We start from the raw sequence: 27,588 nt of genomic DNA, 5'->3' as shown, positions 1-27,588 counted from the left end.
AAGATAGTCATAAGACTATTTCTTATATGAAATCGAACTCTTTGCTTAAAAGAAAAGAATGGTCTTTGAAAAGCCACCAAGGAGTTTCATATGACAAAAGTTTTGTTTAAAATTTGTTTATAAAACACAAGCACGACGATGATTCTAGCCCATTGAGATACTAAAGTAACCTGCTTCACTGTTTTCTCAGGACTGGCTTCAGAACAGGGAAAGAAAAAAGCAAGTTCTCAGGTAGCAACTACCTTGTCAGATCCTTACCCTCGTTATCTCCCTTAAACCATGACTGCCCCTTCTTCACCCAGGCAAGTCAGACTCAAAAGGTTTTAGCAGCTTGCCCAGGTCACATGTCTAATGAGTAGCAAAATCACAATTTGAAAATATGTCTAGTTAACCACACACCTGTGTTATTTTAGTCTTTGATATAGAAAAAGTAATTTTCTCTGTGATGATTTTTAAGGATACCAAAGCCTCTCCAGGTCTCCAAAATACATAATAAGAAGGATCTTAAAAATAAATTCAGGGCCAGCCCCGGTGGCCTAGTGGTTAAGTTCCATGTGCTCTTCTGCAGTGGCCCAGGTTCAGTCCCTGGGTGCAGATCTAGACCGCTTTGTTAGCCGTCATGCTGTGCTGGCAGTCCACATACTAAAAAATAGAGCAAGATTGGCATGGATGTTAGCTCAGGGTGAATCTTGCTCAGGAAAAAAGAAATCTATCTACTTATATACATTAGAAAACCTTGGCCCTGAATGATTAAATGGCATTCCCCAAACTAATAATCAAGTCTGGACTTGGTTTCAGATTCCTTGTGCCTGTTTTCCCTTTGGAGATACTCAATATCATAATACTGACATTTTGTTTCCTCGATCTAAATGCTTATTCCTCATAATTATGAAATACTTGAAACCTCAGAAATCTTTATACTCTCATTTTGAGTGTTTTACTATATCCCTTTCAAAAGTTCTGGCACATATCTGATCTCTGTAAAGGAATGAGAGATTGCAAAAAAGACCAAGACCGTGATATATGGTTGGGAACATTATTCACTGTATAAGAACACCCAGCCGAATGGAACAGTGAGTGGGAGTTGAAATCCAGCTCACACTCTACCTGACAAGCCATATCATGGTGTGGCTTCCATCTAAAGAGGGCACCATTTCTAATTTGCATAAAGGTACCGTATAAGTGCACACAGGCTCTGCAAAAACCCTGAAAGTTAAGAAGAAAAAGGGAGAAGGTGGTTAGACATACAGATTTTCAGATCCAGTTTCTATCAGAAATTAATTTAAGGAACTGACTTAGAAAGTTAATAATGAGAACGTTTATTAATTCGGTAAATCAGTGCCAGAGTGGGGAGATGTATTCTGTTGGCACTGAGGAGTCTAATTTTATTTCGTGAGAAAAGATTTAGGATAAACATCAGCAGCGTGTCCTATTTCACTGTGTGGGATATGAGAACTATTACTAAGGGAGCCTGTGACTATTTAAGAAAATAGCTTTACGGAAGGTGGGGGAAACAGAAAACTCTCATGTCCTTTGATTTGATGTTTCTGGTTCTTGAAGTCTTCTTGGAATAAAACATCGTGATGCTGTATATACCACACTTTGAAAGATCTTCACACCATCACTGTGACAGATTTTGGAGAGTCTCTGAAGAAATACTTTTGAACATTAAGCTATCAAGTCTTCACTTAATGAATACATAACTGAATTTTCTCTTTTAAAGCTGAATTCCTTTGAAACACTAACTATCCATTTTTTGAATACTGCGTACCATACTATGTAGTTTGCATACATATTGCCTATCTTCCCCAAAAAGAACACTCTAAAATTTATATTACTCTTCTTTCTTTATCAATGAGGAAATTGAGGCTCAAAGAAGCTAAGGGACTTTCAAACTACTGCCAGACCGCAGATTCAAATTCATGCCAGTCTCAGGGGCTGGCCCAGTGGTCCAGTGGCTAAGTTCGCACGTTCTGCTTCTCAGCCGCCCCCAGTTCACCAGTTTGGATCCTGGGTGCGGACATGGCACTGCTTGGCACACCATGCTGTGATAGGCATCCCACATATAAAGTAGGGGAAGATGGGCACGGATGTTAGCTCAGGGCCAGGCTTCCTCAGCAAAAAGAGGAGGACTGGTAGTAGTTAGCTCAAGGCTAATCTTCCTCAAAAAAAAAAAAAACAAAATTCATGCCAGTCCTGACTTTAAACCTGAGACCACTCTACCTCACTGAACTAATTCTATGAGAAGGCTTCTACTTAGAGTAAAAAGTGGTATTTTAGCTAACCAAATGTTTAATGTAAGACATAAAATATGTATCTTCAATCGAATATGACAACCCATGAATTCTCCCACTATTTCCTAAAGTATTAACTTGTTAATCTCCCATAATTTTAAAGTACATAGTGATGTGCTTACACTCAACAAACTTTATATAAGTTGTAAGAAATCAGACAGGAAATGCAGAGTGGCTGCTTACCCGTGCCGATAAGTTTTGTCCATCAACGTGAGCCTGCATCACAGCATCATTAACAAGCAAGTGGAAGTTCAAGAGCACGTGTTCAATGTCATATGTTCCATGCATGGCATCTGACAGCTCTTCCAACGACCGGATGTACGCATGCCAGTGTGGATTAAGCTCTGCCACGTGTGCCAAGCAGCCTCTCATGACGTTGAGACAGTACCCCATACAAGGCTTACTGAGAGTCAGGCCCTGGCAGTGAGGGCAGTACTCCATCCTCAGAAGGACTCTGCCGCACTCTTTGGAGAAATACAGGTGGTCTGTGGTATTGATGACTTCAATGCCCAGATTCAGTGCCTGCAGAAATGTGCGGCTGGGCAGCAGCGACCTCCCCATTTGCCCCATCACTCTTTGGGGAATATTACCAAATGGACTAACGTCCCTGCGGGCCATCCGGATGCATTCTGAGTATTCCAGGCTGCTTTCAGTCACACCAGGGTTAATGAGATGATTGTAGACTAGAGGGAAAAGACTGTCAAAGAATCTGTTTACAAATTCTTCAGGATTAACATCCGCACCAAATAAATAGAGCCCTACATCAGTGAAGAACTCCTGAATTGAAGCAGCAGCCTCTAAGGCCATGTTCCTGTAGGTGTTGCAAAAAAGTATGCTGGTGTAATTTTCTGCTTGTCTGATGAGAGTTTCAAGGGTCTCTGTAAGAAAAGCAGAAGTAAAGGATGAAAAGGCTTAGTATTCATACTGAAACTGTTCATCCATCTGCTCCAGACAGTAAATGAACTTAATGCATTAAATTAACCTAAGTCTCTAACCGGAAATGCTCAATCTACTGAACCCAATTTAGCTCTCCAAGGATAATGGCTGGTCAACAGTGGGCACTACACACAACAGGCAAGTTTTATAGAAAAGTGTTTCCTAGAATTAAACACTTTTAAAAAGTATAGCAATCCAAAAGAAGGTATATGTATGGCAGTTTCTTACTTATTTTATTCCATAGTCATGCATAACCCAGCAATGATAGAAAAAATGGTGTCACTGAGAAAATAATTTCTGACCACAAGTTCATTATTTATAAAAGACTATGACATTAAATACTTGATTCAACACTTATTCTGTTTTTATAGTTTTTTTTTTTCTTTTTCAGAATGAATGCTAGTACGTTGTACACTAGTTACTGCAAAGAGAGGAAAAATTTCCAAAGGGAAACCTGACAATTCTCAGACCTCACAGCCTGTTCAAATTTAAAAGAAAGCAAAACATTTCACAATTAAACTGCTCCTCAATTGTCAAGTGGTATTAACTGTTGAAAATAAATAATTGTATGACCACCTTCTCAACTGCCTTCTGATGTTCTTATCATCTTATGTTCAAAGACTTAACTGTAGGACATTTTATTTTCTTACTTAAGTAACAGATGCTTCCAAATGAATTTATCCATCAAGAAAACCGAGAATAATTATACACAAATCAAGGGAGAAATCTAAAAATAGGAGGTTTTAGTATTCAGCAAGTAAAAACTGTATTTCAAAATGATAGCTTTAGGCAGCAGTAGACCACCTTGGATAATCTAGTAATTAAGTTTTATAATTAGCCAAAATAAAGACACTGGACTGTATCAATACATAATTATAAAATACATCAATAAAATTAACTTCCATAACCCCAATCTCATAGTTATTTTTAATTAGGTTATAAAAGACCACACAATAGCACAGTAATCAAACCATTGAATATATTATAAAAAGAGATGGAACGACAGTAGAATAAAATGAAATAATAAAAAGCAGAGGTGCAGGGAGAGCTACTGATGAAGTGGAATTGCGTTATGAATATGCCATAGCATCCAAAAACAAATAAACAAAAGAATACTTTCATGAAGAGCACAGACAGATAAAATACTATACAGTTATTTGTCACTTAATGACAGGGATACATTCCGAGAAATGCACCATTAGGCAATTTTGTCCTTGTGTGTACATCATAGGGCCTACTTACACAAACATAGATGGTAGAGCCCACTACACATCTTGACTATATGGTCTTAATCTTATGGGACCACCATTGTATATGCGGTCCATCGTCGGCATTGTTATATGGCATATGACTATATCATGTATTCTGATTCTGTTCTGAGAATAATTCATGTTGGGTTCCAGGCTGTAGTGTGATATATCAAGGGGCGTGCTAAAGACTAAATGTTTGTGTTTCCCCCAAAATTCGTATGTGGAAACCTAATCTCCAAAGTGATGGTATTTGGAAGTGGGGCCTTTGGGAGGTGATTAAGTTATGAAGGTGGAGCCTCATGAATGGAATTAGTGCCCTTATAAAAGAGACCCAGATAATCTGAAATCCAATCAACGACGAAAACTGTAAACAATTGTTCTCTACACATTTGATTCCTTAATGCTTAGGGATAAACATACTTTTGTGACTTTTGGTCCTAATGGCTTCATAAAATTTTAATATATAAATATTTATATCAGAAACTGAACAATCTAGAAGCCAATACATTGGATGATTTTCTTAATAATTTTTTTGTGAAAAGTTTTTTGTGAAAAGTTGATAAAATCAGAAGTTAAATATACTAAAATTAGTTGTTTGTATTGACTCTGAACTTGCAAAACTCTCACTTTGTTCATGTTTACCATGAAGTTGCGTTTCCATTTTATGCAATTAACATTATGATTTTAACAAGAGCTTAAATTTGTCAAAAGAACAAAATATTTTGCTGCTCTGCAAAAGAATAATCCATATATAAAATCAGTGTTTATAAATTAAAGGAAGGTTAGGTGCTGAATAATTCATCATATTTACTTAATTATTACAGAGAAACTATACAGTTCCTTTCATTACAAAGTTTTAATAAATAAAAAATACTCTTCACCCACACTATACAAGTAACAGCTTTCTATTGATGTACCAAAAATTGTAGCATATACTGAAAAGAAATAAAAATTTGCTAGGCTTGCTTAGGAATTTAAAGAATAGACTAGAAAAAAAATTATCTTGTTTTTCATTGAGGATTTTAATAAACTCTTCTTTCAGTGATATCAGATGAAGCCCATCAAGGCAGAAAACTTCCAAGTTTCCTTTTAATGCCTAAGAGTGGTACATCAAATAAAAAGCTGCAATCTAATTACTGATTGAATAAAACATAATTTCTCCCAGCTTCATGAGAAAATTAATTTATGTGCTATATCGTTAAGTAGGAAGTGAAGTTGAAATGCATGAAGTTTATCTGCATCCACTTCAATTTTCAACATTAACATTCTATGAAAATTTAATAACAAAACACCTATAACTAGAAACTTTATATCAACTTTTTCCATATTCCCTTCAGAGACATTTTATTATATATACAAATGATTGCTGACGCTTAATTGAAGGATTTAAACTTAAATAAAATTGGTGGCGATAAAATCAGCAATATCAATTTAAAATTAAATTTGACAAATTGCAAAATCAGTAAAGATTCATATGCAGGTAGATTTTTGCAATGAGAGAAACAATATTTATAGGACTTTTATTGTTTTAAAGATAAAGTTGATTCCAAAACGTAATGATCTTGAAACAACAGCTATAATAACCTCCCCAGCATGATGTGAACAGATATTTTATGACTCTTTTCATATTTTTTACTTTTGATATGTGAACATTTTGATACAAAATTTGAAGTGTCTATTACAATTTAAGACCACAGATATACTCAAACATAGCAATGAAATAGATGAAGAAAGATTAAATCATATCGACCATGGCTAATCAGATATTTTACAATGTGTATCTGGTTTGAAGAGAAATTTTCAGAGTAAATTTACATATTTGTGCACTGTAATTCTCAAATTACAGATTTTGTTACTGCAGCAGATAATTAATTACTACCCTGCCATTTCAGAGCTAGTTTGTGGCAGAAACTATGTATGCCTCTGTACTGAATTATGGATAGATGAATAGACAGGTAGATCATCTGAAGAGCAATTTCTCACCTAGTTTTTATCACACACATTATAATAATGAATTGTAATTCCTTTTGAATTTTTTTTAACAAAAATGTCTTCGAATAATTTTAATACAACCACATTTAATAATTCCTTTAATTATCAGAAGACCATCACAGCAACTCTGAAGATAGGCATATTTAAATAAAAGAAAGAATTACCTATTTCTCCACTCTGGAAGTGTTTATACTGAATTCATCCCTATGATCTTTGCATATTTCCTCAATTTTTTTGTAAAGTAAAATGTATAATAAAAGTTTTCTGGAATATTAATTTAATGACATTTTTAAATGTTATGCAGTATGATTTACAATATCATTCTTCAGAAATTAGTCATCTATACAAATAAATAATGAGTGGGATATTAATCTGTATCACCACAAATTAACATACTAGTCATTAATCTGGTCTCCTAGGACAAGCACTGCATGGTAAAATGCTTTCTCAACTTTTCTCCTCCCTCATTTTCTTCCTCATTAATTTGGTTATCATGGTGCTTCACATTTATTTCTAATATCATTTTACAATCATTTATGTTCTGAAAATCTATTTATGATTTTAGCAAGGATCTAAACTCAATTAAGCACTTATGTAACAGATAAAATCAGTGGCAAACAATTCACTGTAGATTGTTTCACGAATTTTTATGGGGGGAAGATTTTAAACCAAATCTCCTAATAATCTTTAAAATAAACCCAGAAACACAATTTAGAAATAGAAAAAGTGATATAAAACTCAGTGATTTTAGTGACATTCTCACTCGCTAATTTATATAATCTTCTATTTTTATACAGAATTAAAAAATCAATATCCTTTATTGGTGGTTCTTCTTCCTCTTTTGTTTTTTTGTTAATTTCATACTCTAAGACATCATTCTCCTTTACTTAAATAAACAAAAACCTCTATGTCACTTTACCTCATAATCTCTGCCCTCATTTTCTCTTTTTGACATCTCAAGAAAATGAGATGTTGCATATTTTCAGTTTATGTTGACACATTGCTCATTCCCTCTTCGATCTATTCAAGTCCACTTTCTTTTGCCACTCATTACTGCATCCATCCATTCAATATTTTTTGAGCACCTGTTATAGCCTTTAAAGCTAAAGTTGAACAAGCTATACAAATTTCTCTCCTCATGAGGCTTAGACTCTAAAGGGTAGGAGAGAAAGTATAAAAGCAAACAAGTAAATAAATATGATTTGTGGTAAGTAAATACTATGGAGGAAAAAAAGAGTAAAGGATATAAAATGATGGTAGCATGTCTTGGATGGCTCAAGGTCAATTTGTTCATAACCAATTCATTAAAAGGAAATTAATCAAAGGTAAATTCCCTGATTAATCTATTCCCAATAGCAAAGTTTCTGAATTTACCAAGTATATCCAAACTATATATAATGTTTCGTTATTTGGCAAATTTAAAAAATCTGATTTTGGGAAACTGGTTTGGGCAATTTGATTTTTTATAGATTGACCATTCGAGATAAGATAAGCAAGAAAACCTTCTCTGAGGAAGCAACGTTTGAGGAGAGACCTCAATGAGGAAAAAGAGAGCCAGCCATGAGAAGATAAGGAATGGTTTGCAGGTTCAGAGGAACTGGAATGCAGGGTTCTGATGTGTGAAGAAGCTTGTTGACTTTGAAAAAATAGAGGAAAGTCAATGTGATTGGAAACAAGTGAATGAGAGTAGGGGAGAAAGGTCAGAGAAGTAGGCAGGGGGCAGATCACAGACTATGGTAAGGGGTTTGGGTTTAATATGTGGAATGGGAAGCTACTGGAGAATTTTAAGTATGGAGAAAAGTGATCTGGTTTGCATATTAAAGGATCACAGTAGCTGCTGTGTGGAGAATCGACTGTTGGGGCAGGCGCAGGAGTGAAAGCAGGGAGTCCAGTTAATAGTCTATGATAACAGTCTGAGTGACACACATTGGTGGGCTGGGCTGCAGTGATGGTGAAGTAAGTCACAAAAAGTCATCACAGTGGCTATATGTATTGAATAATAGCCAAACGACTTGCTGTTGTACGGCAAAGGGGTGTCGGGAAAATGAATAAACGAAGAATAACTCTGAAGCCTGTGCCTCAGCAGCTGAATGCACAGTGGTGCCCTTAACTGAGATAGGGAAGACTATGGAGGCACCATGTTCACGATGGGAATTGGAAATTAAAAGTTCTATTTTGGACATGTTAGGATTGAACTGCCAGTTAGAAATTTTAATGAAGCTTATCAGTACACAGTTAGATAAAATAATTTGGGTCTCAGGAGAAAAGTTGAACCTGGTGATACAGATCTGAGAGTGATTGGCGTGGAGCATAAAGTCATGGTACTGGATGAAATAACCTAAGGAGAGAAGATAGGAAAGAGTGCCCAGATTCAGAAAAAGAAGAGTAGCCAGCAGGAAGAATGACAATAATAAGGCAGTGAAGTAAAGAGAAAATCAGGAAAGTGGAGGATGCCAGAAACCAAGGGAAGAAAATGATTCAAGTACAAGGAAGCAATCCATCATGTCAAATCTATTAAGAGGTTAACCGAGATGAGGAACGACCATGGAAACTGACAAGAGACAGGATCTTACTGACCTTGACAAGAGCTGCCTCAGCAGAATGTGAGCACAAGAGGGAACAGGAATTTCGGCAGTAGACAGACAATTGTCTTGCAAATGTTTGATATAATGGAAGTAGAGGAGCAGGGCAGGCACTGGAGGGATATATGAGGTCAAAGGTTTTTGCTTTTATGAGGGAGGAGAATTTACTGGATATTCATATGCTGATAGGAATAATGTGATAGACAAAAAAATTGATGACTGAGCAGGCAGCATGGGAATTGTAGGAGGAAATTCTTTGAATAAGCAGAAAAATATGATCTAGGGCATGTGTGGAGGCCAGAATACTGGATAGATGAGTGGATACTGAAGTTGCCAAGAATGATGGCAAGAGAAGTAAAGGGAAAGAGAGTTAACTAGTAATAAAATCTTGAGTTGGTGAGAGATGACAACCAGAAATCTGATAAATGACAGTATGTAACACTGGCAGGTCATGAGTCTTCCGGCAGGTGCCAAAGGGGATTTTCTTGAGGAGAATGGGAGGAACAATGTGGATCAAGGAATATACCTTTCCCAAACACTGGAGGATACTAGAATTAGTTTCCAATTACTGCTGTAACAAATTACTGCAAATTTAGTGGCTTAAGACAATACAGATTTATTCTCTCACCATTCTAGATGCCAAAACTAAAAAATCAGAACAGCTGGGCTGATATCAGGAAAGGCCAGGTCAAGCTCCCTCCACAAGCACTAGAAGAAAATCTGTTCCTTGCCTCTTCCAGCTTCTCGTGGCTGCTGGCATTCCTTAGCAGGTGGGTGCATAATCTCTGTCTCTGTGGTTACAGGGTCTTCTCCCTGTGCATCTCAAATCTCCTCTGCCTCCCTGTTTTAAGGATATATGTGAGAACATTTAGGGTCCACCCAGAAATCCAGGATGATCTCCCCATCTCAAGATCCTTAATCACATCTGCAAAGACATTTTTTCCAAATTAGCTATTGTCATTATTCCTCTTTTTGGAAATTAACTAGTACTATTACTATTAATCTAGCAAAAATAAATGAACATAAAGCCCTACATGTGTTCTTTGGAGTCAAATCAACTGAAGATTTTCTAACATTTGTAATTATGAACCTCCTCCTGACTAAATGCAATGGCTTCTTCTTGGAGCTTGCAATCTTCTGGTGCACCTAAATCTGGTGACACTGGTTCTCTTACATCCTCTTATGGGTGAAAATTTTTTTCTTTCACTTGTTCCTCTGAATCCTAACAAGATTTTTCAAAGCCCTGGATCTTGATCATTACCTCATTCAAAATATAAAACCACCTTTACAGTATCAAATGGAACTTCCAAGCTGATGACTATCAAATTTACATATGTGGCTCAATAATTCCCAGTTTTTGTTCTCAGGATCCTTAATATTCTTCAAGATATTGAGAAACCTTAGAGCATTTGTCTTGGACACTTATAGACACACATTATTTTAAAAATAAAAAAATGATTATTTTAAATTATTCAGTCCACTTATAAAGAACCATAACAAACTTCTTATATTAGAATAAATTAGGGGCCAGCCTGGTTGCACAGTGGTTAAGTGTGCACATTCTGCTTCGGCGGCCCGGGGTTCACCGGTTCAGATCCCGGGTGCGGACATGGCACCACTTGACATGCCATGCTGTGGAAGGCGTCCCACATATAAAGTAGAGGAAGAGGGGTACGGATGTTAGCTCAGGGCCAGTCTTCCTCAACGAAAAGAGGAGGATTGGCAACAGTTAGCTCAGGGCTTATCTTCCTCAAAAAAATAAAAAAATAAAATAAATAAATGAAAATAAAAAATATTATAAATTATATATTTTGTGAAAAATAATTATATTTTCCAAGATAAAATATATTAGTGTAAAGAGTGGCATTATTTTACATTATTGCAAATTTCATTAATGTCTGGCTTAATCAAAGAGAGCTAGATCCTCATAGCCACATTCTATATTGAACTTGTTACAATATGTTGTTTTGGTTGAGATAAATGAAGAATATTCAGCCTCACACAGACATGGAGATGGCAAAGAAAGGTATATTTAATTGTCCTTTCAGATAACTGGTAACATTCTTCTTTGATATTACACCAAATCTTGACAAGTGGGTTTTCCTCATGGTTAGTTGCAATGTCCCATTGGTCTATATTTCACCATGAATAGTTCTGTCACCCATGAACGATTTTGTAACTGAATCATTGACATTTGAAAAAATATTGGTTCATGCATTATTCGGAGTTTTCCAATGCTGAAGTACTTCATCATTTTCATAAATATTAGGATCCTTTCAAGTTTATGGTAGTGGCTATAAATTTTCTAAAATTCCAATTTTCCCCTGAAAGCTCAAATGTTATCATCGGCAACAAACAGTGTAAGTTATTTTTCTTGAAGTGTCAGGCTTATTTTGGTCAACTTGTAGAAAATGTCTGAATCATTACAGTTTGTCCGTCAATCATTTGTTTTGCATTAAAAAAAATGTGCTTAGGAAAGAGTGGCTAGTTCAACTGCATAAGTGCCTTTCATCAAGACAGCCATTATAATTCAGTATGCAGAAGACATGCTTTATAAATTCTCATATTATCACACAGGATATTGAGAATATATGTAATTGAGGGTTGATATTTAACAAAATTAATAATTTTTACTGCTTCCTCAGAATATTCTTAAATAAAACTGGAGTTTTTTTCCTGTAAGTTTATAGATGTAAAGAACACAATGACTACAAGTATAGTTTGGTGCCACTAATTTAATTTGTGCTAAACCTCCAACAGTTTTGCTCACGATTGCATTTGCACTATCAATGCAAATGCCAATACAGAGAAATGGGCAAATCATGTATTAATATTATGAAAATTGTTTTGATGTCCCATACATCCTGAAAAGATTTTAGGAACTCTAAATTACACTTTGAGAATTGTTGCTGAAGCAAAAATTTCTTACCTGAAGATCTAAGTATTGTTCAGTGCCTAACATCAATCTGGATATTGATATCTTTTTGCCGACTATTCCCTTCCACTTTTCTAGCACCTTTCTGACTTCCTTACTTCATGTATTAGGATCAGCCTTCTGAGCATCCAGACTCAAGGTCATGGGACTTTTATTTCCTATTTCTAGCTAGACATCGATAACTATTCTTTGTTTTGTTTTGTTTTGTTTTAATCTTTGCCATTGTTGTATATTGCCTGAAAATCTATCTCAACCAAGCTGAGTTACTAAAAAAGCTCCCATTGGTTTCTCGGCCCTCTCTTTTCCTCATTCCAATAGTGAGCATTCTAAATGTTTTTACCCTGCCTTTTACCTGTTTATTTAAATACAGTGTTCACTCCAGGACCAAGTCCAAATCCCATAGACCTGAGCAAATCAACAGAAGTTTATTTACATTACAAGGTCTCCAAAATACGCCTAAAAGGATATCCAAGTGCCAGAAAAGCCATTTTATCAAGTAGCACATGGTATTCTAAATTAAAATGAATTAATTGGACCTACAGTTCCTCTAACTACATAATTATACTAATCTCAATCTTTCCTTCTAATGCCAGCTCTGTACAATCCACAATTGTACAAAAGCAAATGGTCTCCAGCTAAAACTGCTAGTATCCTCTGAGCAGCTGCAGTGGTTCAATCCTTTGTCATCATAGTTAATTATATTTATCTCATTACGTCAACTTAGTGCAAGTCATTGACCATGTTTATTGGTCTAAGAGATGTCTTTAATTTACACTCTCTTCTAAAAAATTTTGATGGATATTTTTTCCTCAAATAGTAAAATACCAACGTATCTTAGCATCTTACATCTTCCTCATTTCATGGCTCCTGGGATATTTGCCTACAGTATAATGTTAAAAATACATTTGTTTGTTTCTATTATTTTTATAGTAATGGCTAAGGAATTTCATTGGACAATACAAGAACAGTCATTATATGAATTCACACTAAAGTAAAATATTGCTGTGTTCTAACCACCTTCTGTTCTAATATTAGGGAACTAAAAAAACATTGGTTTTAATTCCATTCTGGAATATCTTGATTTTGGAACATCCTAGTCATGGTCCTACAGACGTGCTGGATCATATTGCCAAGTGCCATGTTTGAGTGTTTCCTATAGTTATAGACCAGCGAACAGAGAAATAAATGAATTGAAAGTATTCACTCCAAAGTTACAGGCAGTTTAACAAATATACTGTTTCTACTTTGACAAGAGAGAAACTCCCTCAGAAGGAAGGCAATCTTTTAGACCATTACATTCTTTCCAAATAGCAGGAGGAAAAACTGCAATCCTTTCTGATAACTGAAATGGGTTGTAAAGCACAAAATCAATCAGACCGAGGAGAGTCTGTTTTACTACAACATCCATCCTGCTTTCAGAGACATCAGAAAATATTCCAATAATAACAATAGTCAAAAGCAGAAAGGATGGATGCAACAATGATGTGATTTAGCTATGGGATGCTAACAGCCTTTTTATAAATTTGCCAAAAATCTAATTTTTTTAAAAAATTGTGCTTCCAATGGTATCTTTTAAAAATCTAAATTTTAAAAAGTATGATTTCAAAGATAAGACTTTAAAAATAATATGGATTTTCTTTATGAAAATTTACCAAATTCCCCCTCCAAATACTTGCTGCCCTTATTCAGAAGGTTGTTAAATGAAAGGGAAAAGTTTACTGCTACGATTTTGCTGAGTAAGTCGAAGTGTTTGGAATATCAGCGTACCAGGAATGGAAAAAAATTTTATAGATGTATTAAAATTCATCTCCCAAATGCCCTATAATTAGCTCAGAAACTTCTTTTAAAAATTAACAAATATAAACAAGTCCTTCCGATAAAGAAGTTCATGAACTTCATGCCCCACTACTATGTTTAATTCAGTCAAAACATAGCAGCTTTGTAGCTAATGCATCAAAAGCCATAAAGCTGGAGTTAAAATCTATTTTTTTAACTTGTTCTATTGGAAATTGACTTTATCTTCTGTGTTGAGGTGTAGCCATACATATGAAAATCTTTAAAAAGCAGAACCCATCATTTAGGATGACACTAGTCAATGTTGAAGCTTAAGAGAAGGATTGAGTCATATTTCCTTGTATTGTACTTGTACTTATGAATCCTAGTATATTTTCTTTCATTTTGAAATGATTATCCATAATGCTTCCTACATCTTTTTTTTTAACCACATACCCCAGTGCAATCATTAGCATTATTTTATTTCGACAGAGTTTCCCTATTTGTTTGTGTTGTAGTTTACACTTGTCATTACTGCAATTCATTTTATTTTACAATTTTCTATTTTAATTCAGATTCCACTTTCACATATGCAAGCAGTTCCTTACCCATAGAATGAAGTGTTTTAGACAAACATATAGATTGCGTTCTTGATTCCATCAACAGCTGTAAAGAGTAGTGGTTGCTCTACCTACCCCTCCTAAACCTCATGTTGTTAAGAGCCATCTCATTTACCACCCTAGCCATACCAAATAACAGCTTCTTATTAAAAGCATTCTCTGCATGAAACTTAAAGCCAGCTCGGTAGTTTAAATAAAGTCACATACAATTTGTGGTACAGCATTTTCAAATGCCTCATTATCGTTAAGAAAATCTTTAGTTATCCTCAAAGCACGAAGCCTGTTTCAATGTTCCAGAATGATTAAGTTATTTAGACAGGATTTATTGAGCATGAGGGAGGGAATAAAAGAAAAAAAAATAACACTTGGTAAAGTTTCACCAATGGTATTTTAGTAGGCACTTAATATAATTTCATTTATTTAAACTACTTGCTACCCAGGGTATCATACAGCTTTCAAGCTATATAAAAACTACCTTTTTCATTATGGTCCTAAACACACATACAACGTACACTACAGTATAATGGTCTGTAGTGCCAGATACGACCCAGCGTTATGCACATTAAAAGAGCCAAAGCCTCCCATTGCTTATAGCAGAGCTTCTTAAACCCTAATACGCATAAAAATTATTTCACTTTTCTGGTTCATTCGAGAATTTCTGATTCAGTAGGTCAGGATGTAGTCCAGAAATCTGAACTTTCACAAGCATTGGAAAACCTGGCCCTGGTGTTTCTAAGTCTAAGCACCCTGGCGTGAGACACACAATGGTCTTTCTGGTATGAGACCTAATCTATTCTTCCACTCTCATCTTGGCGACTCCTGTGTCCCTCTTCTTCTCTTCCCCTCACTCTCCCTTCTGCTTTCAACACACATAGAGTTTATGCTCAAAACACAGGAACATGATGCTGTTTTGCTCTTCCAAATCTTCACACATTGCCTTTCTTCTATCCTTTTATACCTGGAACACATACTCATCTTTAAGAGCAAATGGCATCTTAGGTACAGGTGTGCCTAACCCAATCAGACTGCCAGTTGTATATTCTACTATTTTGTACCACCGTGTACATATCACTTTGTACATAATACAGATTGCACTATTTTCTAATTATTTCCTAGTGTTCCTATATGGCCCACTATATCTACAGTTCGTGAGGTCAAGGACCACACTTTATTCATCACATACTTCTCCTTCTAAGTGCCAGACCTGGAACATAATAGATATATAATAATTGTTTATTGAGCAAAAAATTAAATGTTACTATGGCAGTCCTTTCTCTAATACATCTGACTACTCTAAATTCTTAGCTCCTCTCAGTACAACAAGTATTTAACGTCATATATCTTAAGTCAGAATCATGGAGAATTGTGAATTCAACCTGTTAAAGATACATAATATGGTTTCTTTATTAAATCATTGGGCTTATTGTAAATTTAATTATGTTTAACTTGTTTGAGGAGACACCTTGTGTTTTATTCCATTTTGGTCTCCCATGTGTCCAATAGTTTTTGGAGTTTTTTGCATACTTAATATTTTTTAATGTAATGAAAATTGTTCTTGGGCAAAAAGTTGATAGTGAATGACTGCTATGATTCACCAGTCAGAAGTGGAGAGCTATTGGTTAGTAAAAGCATCTTTATGGTCTTCTTGATTGCGAAAGGCAAGGTCTCCTGGACTAGTCTAGTGGAAAAAAAGTAGAATAAATATTAGACAATTTTCTGCATAAGAAAGGGATAGGGATTTGGAGTGGCTCCTGCCTACTCCAGTTTGGAAGCAATATGTGAAAGGAAGTGGTTCTGGCAAAATGGCACAGCGTTGAACTGGTTATGAAAGGATTTGGTAAGGAATTTCCATTGACAGGAATGATTTTTAAATGTCTAGAGACAGAAGCTTCTGCTTTGTGCTACTATTCACCCCACTATCCCCAAACTTTCAGTAAAGCTCTGTTATATACAACAATAGTGGGCTAACGAGGTACTGGGCAATCTAGGAGGTTGACGGAGAAAGTCTTCCCTTCTCTGCTCCGGCAATGTGGGACTGAAGAAAGAGCAGCATCTTCGGGAAGGAAGAAAGCAAACAAGTATCAAGATGTCAACAGGAGTTAGAAGTTGGAGCCACAAGTGGTAATATAAACATAAATCCTCTGGGAATACTTAAAAACAGTGGGGTGGGTATTGAGTTTATTACAGAAAATTGTATAAGGACTTAGTACATTTATTTGGATATTAAAAGAAAGTGTGAACCCAGAAGACTGAAGCACTAGTAATCTCAGATGTACATATCAGTGTAGTTGTGTAAAACCCACAATATGCGCTCCACGGCCACTGTCTTGATTCTAATTTCTGGCTTTGCCACCCACCACTTGGACTTTGGTCACGTTATTTAAATTTTCTATGTCCCTGTTTCTCTCTTTATAAAACAGCAAAAGTAATAGTGTCTACTTCACAGAGTCAACATTAGGATTATATCAGTTAATCTTTTTAAAGAACTTTGAGCAGTACCTACCAGACAGCATACTGAGTTTTCTAACAAATAAAGGAAGAAATACAAAGTCCTAAATGAAACTCTCATCTGCTATTAGATTTTCTTTCCCACATCATGTACATAAATCACATTTACGCTTGTATAATAAAGTGATCACAAGGCTGCTAAAGTCATTCTTTGGAGATTTACATATAAATTCTGTGGAATAAAATGTTATGATTGTATTACTTAATATGAAGTGCTTTCTTTTCTTCATAAAATAGTACTAATATTCAGTCTCACGATTGGAAGGAAGAAAAATGTAAAAATCAGATTGTAAATTCTGGCCCAGGAAAAAGTCAAACTTGCCTCCTGGGACGTGAAGGGGGAGGTGCAAGGGGTGGAATTGTCACTTACAACATAAAATTTTCACCATTTGGAATTGGGCACACATGAGGCAGTACCTCTGGGGGAGTACTTTTTAAAGTGCATCATTATACTTTGTTCCTTTCTTGGTGCTTTCTACTCAGCTGTGAGCTTCTTGGGAGCAGGAATGGTGGTCTCTCCAGCACGTACTGCAGGGCTGGCTCAAAGTAGTTGCTCCACAAATATTTGTTTAGCTGATCTGCTCTGTCCTTGGATCTCCTTTGCCACTAATACCAGTGCTAAGTTACCCAATAGGAAGTCCAAGTACAGATTTAGTATATCCTGCAAAGCAGAGGAAACGTAGGAGGGTAAATGATTTTTGGAAAGTTTTTGATATTTTCTGTTCTCCCCGCAAAAAGGAGATTATCAAAATGACAAGAGAAAGAAAATACGAAAATTATCTAGCCTCCTTAGACTTATTTCAGTTTAGTACATTATTGTTTTTTATTGCCTATGGGAAGGTAATCATTTCATTGATTAGAGTGTCTAAAAATCTAAATCCTTCTTGATCCCCTCCCTCTGCCTCTGGTAAACTAACCCAATCCTGCTTCTATTACCTTCCCTTATGGTACACCACTGCCCTTTCCTTTCATCTCTCTCTCTCCTACTTCCTTCAAGCACCCCCTCTTCCAAAATCCCTCTCCAGATTAAGTTTAATACTTTACCTCTGTGCTATCTTGACATTCTCTAGCACTTATTTAAGCATTCCTCATTTTACTCATTTGTTCCCCCCCACCCACCCACTGAATCATGTGCACTTAGAAAAGAAGTGCTGGGACTTATTCGTCTGAAGCATCGAATATCTTCCAGAGGGTCTGACACAAAGAATACTCTCAGGAAAAAGGCTTGCTAAGTTAACAATTTAAGCTGGGTGAAGTTGTTTTTCCTTCTTTAAGGCAAACATACTCACTTATCTTGGTATCTACCCTAGATAATATTTTTCAAGAAATTGGTTTACCTTATTCCTTATTTAAATAAGCATTTATAGCTTTTTGGTAACTTCTTTATAGAGAAAAATTTGAGTACATTTTAAAGGATTATCAACTCACATAGTATGGGATCATATTCTATTGATGATCAACATATATTACACTAAAAGTCATAGAAGTGCAAAAGGAAGGAAGGAAGAAAAAAGGAAGGAAGGAAAGGGAAGGCAAGAGAAAGAAAAGAAGAGTAGAGAAAGATATACAAACCTTCAAATCTTTAATGGAAATTAAATTATGTTTCTATTATTTTCTATAACTTGAAAATGCAAGTTATTCATGTGTATGTGAATACACAATTAAAATTGCCAGCAAAATATAAACCAAGCATACATATCCAGGAATTTCTATGATTTACATTACTAATTTACGTCTTTATTTCAATCTACCATTGAAAAATACCAGCTCATATAATACCAGTTTATTAAGACTGACAATACTAAAATATCTAGGTCAAAGAAAAAGAACATTTCTGAATTTAACTCTTCCAGTTGTTGCTTTCCCATTTAACATCAAAGACCTGAAACCACACATGAAGTTCAAGTTCTGCTTTTCATACAGATAAAGTTCAGTGATATCTATAGAGGTTCAGTCACAAAGTTAAACGTTTGTCTACTAAAATTAATTTCAAATGTCATTCTCTAGCTTGTGCTGTAAGCAAAGAAATATTAGTCTGGGACACCTGTCTAGTAGATCAATGGATTTTATTTTGCTGTTTCTCAGTCAATGCAAGAATGGGAAAGAGAACAATACAAATAAACGCTATTACAATGGTGATGCTAGGGCTGCTTTTGGTTATCGTGAGAATATCAATACCCACTTCTGTCTTTACTCAACCAACAAATAATAACTGAGTACCTACTCTGGGCAGGTGCTATATCCTCTTAGATCAAGAAATCTCGTGGAAAAGCATGAAAATAAGAATAAAATAGTCAAAAAGCAATAAAAACAAATATCCAAAAGGAGTAATGGCCACCCTTCCCTCTGGTGGTATTTCCTGTGCTGGCTTGGCAGTTGAGAAGCTTCTTCCACCATCGACACCCCAAGAAGCTCACAAATCACACCAGAGGCAGCTACTTTCTCCATCTTTTCATAAGGAAGGGTCAGCTCTTCTGCTTTCTCTGAGCTGTTTGTAATACACTCTTCTAATAGGGACCATAACCCAGGCTAGGAAGCACAAAGTAAACAATTGATAGTTATCTGATCAACTTGGTTAGAATAGAAGAACAGATAATCAGTCACAAAATAATACTTATTCACTTGAATTACCAAAATTCTTTTGCAAAATGTCATAAATATCCTTTTCTAGGGAGTGTGGAAGTGAAAGATACAGACTCTGTTTTGACTAAATATGCTGCAACTCAAAACACAGGAGTACTCAAGTCTCAAGACAATTCCTATCACCTAGCATCACATATTACTGAAGTCGACTGTGAATGTGTAGACATGAAAGTAGGAGATGTAAAAAATAGGCTAAATTTCAAAAACAATCCTTAGGCTTATGTTTAGTATACCAACCAAAGCAAATGTTGTCCAAGTTAATCAAATTAATTAGAGTTAACTTGTGCTCAATCCACTAATTATGCCTACATATCACAAGCAAAGCTCATTGAGATTTAAATTAAATCTAATTCTCCTTTGTGATCACCTCCTGGGATTTGTTTGTTTACCAACGCCAGATTCGAAGAAGTAATACTAAATGATATGAATACTAGCTGTCATACAAGTTGCCTTTTTGTAAGTTTTTGCTGTAGGAGAATAAAGGAGGGTTATATGTATATATTTTTAAAGTCTATCAATTTCATCACAAAAGGAAATATTTTGGCAATTTCATGTCAAACTAGTTCATTTTTTCAGAACTGTCTGCAGTCTGGGAGAGATGATCATGTCGAAGCTGTTCGCAGGGGCTGAAGAACAGTCCCAGCAATGATTTCATATTCCACAGCTTAACACACACCCTCAAATGGGCATCATCTCAGGAGCCAACAGAAATGAGGTTCTGAGCATTCAAAGTATTGACTGAAGCAGATCAGAGGAAAAAACAGAATGATTAGTGGTAGGTTGCTGGCGGTGCTACAGCACCAATGTTTCTAGTTGACAATCATTGATTTCTTTTTTATTAGATAGAAATATATAGTGGTTCTTTTCAGTAAGATTTTGTTTTGCTTTAATCTTCCAAAATGAGCTCTCTGATTCTTATCTCCCATCCCTGACAAGCCCACACCAACATTAGAGTTGTCTTTGATTCTTTCTCCAGGTTCACACCATTTTGTCAACTTGTATTGCCTTTTGTGCTGTGGCCACCAACCTGGTCTACACATCCTTCTCCTTGATTAGTGCAATAGACTCAACACTGAGCGCTCTCCTAATTTCAATCCATGCAGAACACTCATAGATTAATATCCACCAAACACTGTTATGCACATTCACTCCCCAAAATACAGGATGTTTCTCTGTTGCCAAAGTGCAAATCAAAGTGATTTCCTGGTATTTAAAGCTTTGTATCTGGGGGTCCCCGCTTGTATCATTCATCAAGTGCCAACATGTGATCCTACATCTGCCAGATGAATCTCCCATCACAGTTCTTACAAGCACTAGCTTATACCCTAAATCTCCCTAGAAACCCATTCTAGTCCAGCTACCCCACAGCAATCCCTCCTTTACTCTAGATTCATTCAGTGCCCAATAAAACAACCGACATATGTGATATTTGATGATCTTAGCGATGCAGGCTTAAGACGAATTACTGACAAAATCAGAATTCTGATTTTCGAAAGACATATATCATCAAATTCCATGAGAGACTCTCACCCTCAAACACGTACACAAGCAGACACATCTCTTCCTATCAAACAGTCTCAGGGTCACAGTAGATTGTCAATCCTTTAGTGACAATGGCTGGCCTTGAAAGGAACCTACAGTTATAGTTTTGATGGAAATGTTACTTTTACAGATACTTAACAGAGAATCTAGAGATAATAAATAATCCCCTTCTTTGACCTAACTTATCCCTTAGAAAAATGACCTTTCTTTTGGTTTTGATGAACCTCTCTCGTAGTTTCATTTTGCCATTTCAGATGTTAACATATCAGTAAAATACTACTAATTTTTCCTGTAGCTCTTCCTGTACTGTATATCACAAGATTTTTCTTAGATGGTCAGTGAAAGATAACTAAACAAGCAGAGTTGTTGAAATCTCCATTGCGGACAAAGTTCCCATTTTTAAATTAGTGTCTGTTCATTGTTGCCTGATCACACCTTAAACATTGATTCACAATTCTGTTGTGGATGCTCTCTCTGATTTGGCTAGGAATTGAAATCACATTCTCACTCACTTAATATTACCCCTTGCAATCACTGTTAATCATTCAGAATTGTATCATGGTCCTCTGAAAGAACCATGTTTAGTCTCACTGTTGTTTGCAATGTACATTTTCTATACTAGCAAAATATGACTGTGGGTGGCTTTTGGGGGCCACAGTTACAGAACTCAGTCTTCTATCCAATGCACACACATTCTAGTGATGATACTGGAACTATATGTCACAATCTTTCCTGGTCTGCATTCCAAGCACAGCTGTCGAGTTTCCTAATGCGTTTGTAATTACTCTGCAGGATTGCACGATACTATTTTTTTTTATTTAAGCACTATCATTTGAAAGTATTCTTCTGTTAGGCCTTGTAAAGCCAATGGCGTATTAAGTAGTTAATCAATGTGTGCCATTTCACCCTGATGCCTATTTTCACTTCATAAAAATGGATTGGTTGAATTCCCCTTGTTAGAAAATGCACTGCAATTACTGCATTCATTTATACAGATATAGAACAGTGATTAAATTATATTTATTAAACATTTCCTATTTTATTCTTATATTAGGAGTTGTCCAGATGTTACAGGTTTTTCCATAAATAGTAAGTTAATGATTAACAAGGAGCAAGTGGACTTTTAAATTGTTATCATGATCTGGAATTATTTTTATTTTTGACAAGGGCAATTCATTCCCCTGACTTTCCAATGTCTTTTTATTTTTTAGAAAGTATATCTAAAGAGGAAGAAGTAACAGGAAAAATTAGGATACATTCCAAGGCTCTTTAAAAATGTGAATAATAAAAAATATTATCACTAAGTGACAAATATAATAAAATAATGTTAAATATTCCAGTAATTGTTACATACGTATTTGAGAATTTGGAGTGAAAGGGAGGCAGTACCAAACAATTCATTTAACTGATACAGAAACAGGCTAAGAGGGATGAAACAGCTTGCACAACTTCATTTAGCTCTGGCTATGTGCTGCTAGCTGATACTGTAGCTTTGTGTGAAACAGGAAAAGGTACATGCTGATCTATACTGGAGCCGTGAACTTAAAAAGCAAAGTCCCAGCTGAAAGTAGCATACACTCTCCCCTGAGACCAGGCACCTTTGTGAAATGCTCAGACTGCTCTACTGCACACGATGAACTATGTGAGTCCATAAATGTCGGAGTCTGGATTCAAACATGGGTTCACGTGGAAAAGAAAAAGGAGGATAGGATCCAGAACCAGTAGACTTCACACCTGAGTTCTATCTAATACCTAAATAGGAGATATTTCTATTCTCCACTACAGTAAAAGGTGGAAGCCTTCACAGTTCATTTGATAAAGCCATCAAATATTAATAACAAAACCTGATAGAGACAGCGTTACAAAAGAGAAAACAATACAAGAAGAAAAGAAGCATTCTTAGTACTTAGGAGTCCATGTCTTAGCTGTAGTCACCATCATTGCCACAGAATGAACTCTCCTCCTCACCGCACCACCCCCAGGGGAACCTGGGCCAGATCCTCATGCCATAGAGAAAGATGAGGAGCTTATGCAAGGCATGCTGGGATCTCCTAGTTCTCTAGGATTCATCACAATGCATTCTTCTGTGGAGCATATTTAGACTAACACAGGGCAAACTAACCTCACAGGGCTCACTGAGCATGTGCACCTCACTATCTTCAGGTCCTAGACATGCTCTCCCAGCCTGAACTGGCTCTACATCTGGGAGACTTGACTGAGCAGAAAGCTGAGATGCTGTAGGTTGGGTCCATATACACTTAATCCTCAACAGCAGCAGCATTGATTAGATGTTAGAAAGTACGGGGAATGAGGCTTTAGCTATTAATCCCCATTGGACCGGGAGAATTATCCCATGCCACCACAACCTCTACAGTGTCAAGTCAAACCTACTCATCTGACAGCTGCAGTTCTCAGCTACCAATAACTTCAAGAATATGATCAACACCAAGCTGGCTCCACTCATCTGTGACACCCTTGATTCTCCCTTTCACAAACCTACTATAGTTTTAGTTTAAATTAAGAGGAATCATTATCATGGGAGAAATATAAAATAAAATGAAAGAGAAAGCAAATATATATATGTTAGTATCCAGTTACTGGTAGTTAATTAAGAACTAGTGTTAGCATTTTACAATATAATACATTGACAGCAAATATTTATTCCAGGGGGACAAGAATGGTTAAATAAAAAGAAATTTAACACCATAATCATTGTCAACAACTTGAAGAAAAGTCACATGATCACACATTAATAGACGTAAAATAGGCATTTGATAAAATTCCATCATTGTAAGTTATTAAATCTCCAAGTAACTTAAGAATAGAAGGACTCTACTTAAATATGACAGACTAGTTCTCAAAAACAAACAGTAAATATAATTCTAAAAGGTGAAATGTTACAGCCATTTCTTTTAAATCAGGAGCAAACCAATAATGCCTACCAGCATCATTTATATTCAAAATTATTTTGAATAGTCTAGTCAAGTGAATTGGAAAAGAAATGATAAAGCATTATGTGTTTTATACCTAAAAAACCCCAAGAGGCTCAGACCAAACAACGAATATATGTTGGAAATGTGCTAGAGATAAATTAAAGAGAGAAATCACAAGTATTTCTCTAATATAGCACTATGCATCTAGAAACAGAAAATGGAAAGTATACATTTTGCTTCCTTGCCCTCATGAATAAAATGTTAGAATATTTAGAATAAAATTAGTAAGCAATATAGAAGTTTTTAAAAAAGTGTATAACTATTAAATGATAGAAAACAGAATCTGAATAAATCGAAAGACATATCAACATACCATATTATTGGGTGGGAATATTTAAGGGTACAAAAGTCAATTCTCCTAAAACTAATATATAAATTAAATACAATTTCAATTAAAATTATATTTTGTCTTAATTAACTGTCTAACAAATCATAAATCAATAATGATGCCAGCACTGCCTGTCTATGCACCGCATAGGTAGCAAAGATCTATGTCAATTTATTTATAATCATATCCTCTAATTATGCTTACGGCTGTGTCTATTTATGTAAAATAAAATCCTGAGTGTGACTTTACTCCAGATATTGAAATCCCTTTAATTTAAAATCTTTTTTAATTTTTCTAACTAAATTGGTAGAAATATTATCCATAGTTAAAGATGTTTTAAAAATAGTGTCTGACAGGGGCTGGCCCCGTGGCCGAGTGGTTAAGTTCGCGCGCTCCGCTGCAGGCGGCCCAGTGTTTCGTTGGTTCGAATCCTGGGCGCGGACATGGCACTGCTCATCAAACCATGCTGAGGCAGCGTCCCACATGCCACAACTAGAAGGACCCACAACGAAGAATATACAACTATGTACCGGGGGGCTTTGGGGAGAAAAAGGAAAAATAAAATCTTTAAAAAAAAAATTAAAAAAAAAAATAGTGTCTGACAGCTTGTAAATATTGAAGTTGGAGTTCTAGCCCTAGTATTTGATCTCAAAAACTCATACTATTTCCATTTATTCCAATACATTTTCTGGAGAGGCAATGGTGTCATCCTTTCACATCCCTTAAGTTTTCTCACAGTATGCTACACTTAAAAAATATTTAAGGGCTATGTGGAAGTTGCCTTCAGAAGTTTAAAGGTCCTTATATAGAAGATGGGTTCAAAGAGTTTTCCAGATCTAGAAACAAGAGGGTACATCTCAGTTTAGTAAAAGCTTTCTGAAAATGGAATGGGCTTCCTTGAAAAGGAAGGTGCTCTGTTAGAGGAGTCATTTAAACAATTGATCTGAGATGGCAGAGAGACTAGAGGATAAGATGACCTCTAAAATCCCTTCCAACTTTAAGATCCATTGATGTTTAATTTTAATGCTTTTTCAATGACATAACAATTAACTCAATAGTGCTCAAATGTTGGGTGACACCAGGTTTACACATCAGTGGCTAGTGAACACATGAGCTCCAACGACTGTCTTTTCCTCAATGTCCACTTTCATAGCTCATTTGTCTTAGCAATCACAGTTCAATCTTCCCATCTCTTAATATGGAAAATTGTGCAGGTAAATCCAGCACAGAAAGACTTTCACATTCCACTCATGGGCTTGAACTAATTCCATTTAACAATATTTCTAACCTTCAAGGGACTGTAACGTCTATATAATATTCATAATGCAATGCCTTTAAAGAAATACTGAGTAAAAAATGATCTAATTGGAGACCTGTGAGACACAGATAAGTTGAAATGAAGAAAGAATATTGAGAAACCTTGAAAGCATTTTGTGACATGAAGCAACTTAATTCATCCCAAATGTTATGCTACAGTAAGTTATATGATTCTGCCAGATGCTTCTCTTTAGAAGAATTTTATTATACCAGTGAGAGCAATTTCTTTTAATGAGAATATTTTTGAATAATATTTGTTCTTGAGACCACTGCTTTCTTTGTTTCATATCTAATGAGAATAATTTTCTTTGATTCATAGGCATTTTTATTCTTCTGCTGGTTCAATCAAAATACCAATTAACTACATGCCTAATATGAGAATGAAATGGGGGCCTTCCAGCTCAGTTTCAGAAAATGTGCATCAGTCGTAGAAAGCACGTGATTCGTATCTTAGAGGCTCCACAGGATGATATGCAAAGCCTGTGGTTAATGTCGCAGTTTAGTATCATCTCTGGATAGCTAGCTAATGTAAAATTTGAACAGTTAAAAAATGAAAAACACTAAAGAGTGTATGTCTCAGTCATCATAAAATCTAAGCAATATAAAGATATTTATCTCAACGCAGAAAAGGGAATGTTAGGTTCTGATTTTCACAAAAACTTATGTGAAATGTTTACTGATGCAAGTCATGTGTATATAAAATGAATGAATCTGTTTAGAAAGAGAGTATAAATTTAGAAAAACATCATCCCTTAAAATTTGGAAAAGGAAAACCGGAGAGTAATTTGCTTCTCAGAGTGGTAAGTAAACCAAATATAACTCAAAACAGAAAAATAAAACATTTCTCAAACAGATAGTCATGAAGGTGACGTAAGGAGCACAAAACACAAGGGACAAATCCACTACTAAGGGATAAATGTTTTAAATAGAATAATCACACAAGGAGAAATCCTTCACAGAGGTGAATCACATGATGTAGGAAGCTTCGGAGCTCTTTCCTTCTGGCTGAAACAGGAGCCGGGCAATCAGCAGACGATTAGGAACATCTGATCTTTCTGAGTATGATTAACCTGACTGATGTGTGCTACTGTTTTCTAAAATGTCACCAAACGTTATAAAAAGTCATAGAGTTATCTATTGTGGAACAGTTTTACAAAGTGTGATGTTATTGCATTGTCATCTCTGATCATAAGATATGAGAAGCCTTAAAAAATAAACAAGGTATCTTTTTCATCAAATTACAGTGATTATACAATCAGTTCCTGGTTCCTAGTAAGTGCACAAAAATATATCTGGAATCAGTAATGGTTAAGAATGTTACTGCAGCAGCAATATCCCAGCATCAGCAAATTTAATGACTTGATACTATTTAAAACAAAATAAAATCAGCTTCAAAATCAGGAGAAAGAAAACAGTGCTAAAATAGTAAGCATAATATACACACATATTTGTGGAGAAAAATATAGGTATATTCATAATGAAGATGAGCATATATATTGGTACATATATGGAATGTGATACAAATGGCAACTATTGCTTGGCCTGAAACCTTTTATCTGCAGGTGAAAACTGAACCACTGAGAACTAAGCCTGGCAGAATTTTAGGAATCTTATGTACCCCCAAATGTGCGTCTGTAAAATCATCTGGGGTCCTAAATCCAACGCTCTGCATAACTAGGCTGAACTACATTAGGGAGAATAAGTCAAGGGCTTTCATATTCTTGCCTATAAAATCAGGCCTGTGACTTCTGGGAGATCCTGATGGAAGATCCTGATCAGGAGGGATGCTCTCCACAACTTCTTAAACATGATAAATCTTACAACAATTGCCCCTCTGGCAGGCCAGCCCTACTGCCCAATCTAGTTCTGGTTTCT

At 35.7% G+C, this 27,588-nt stretch overlaps 1 protein-coding gene across 6 annotated transcripts in view; it reads right to left on the bottom strand.

The window, feature by feature from the left end:
• Positions 1-27,588, bottom strand: part of GPC5 (glypican 5) — a 1,274,841-nt gene that overhangs the window by 1,039,059 nt on the left and 208,194 nt on the right. For all 6 annotated transcript variants that reach the window (XR_011428046.1, XM_005601372.4, XM_070240389.1 and 3 more), the window contains exon 3: positions 2,478-3,172. Coding sequence is in view for 5 of the 6 variants with exons in the window: in XM_005601372.4 (XP_005601429.2) it covers positions 2,478-3,172 (695 nt within the window). In the remaining variant the exon portion in view is untranslated. The remainder of the gene's footprint in view (positions 1-2,477; positions 3,173-27,588) is intronic.

Source organism: Equus caballus, chromosome 17 (genome assembly GCF_041296265.1).
Source record: "Equus caballus isolate H_3958 breed thoroughbred chromosome 17, TB-T2T, whole genome shotgun sequence".
In the NCBI taxonomy this organism is placed as follows: Eukaryota; Metazoa; Chordata; class Mammalia; order Perissodactyla; family Equidae; genus Equus; species Equus caballus.
Note: the sequence above shows the minus strand (reverse complement) of the source record. Positions and strands in the feature narration are given on the sequence as shown.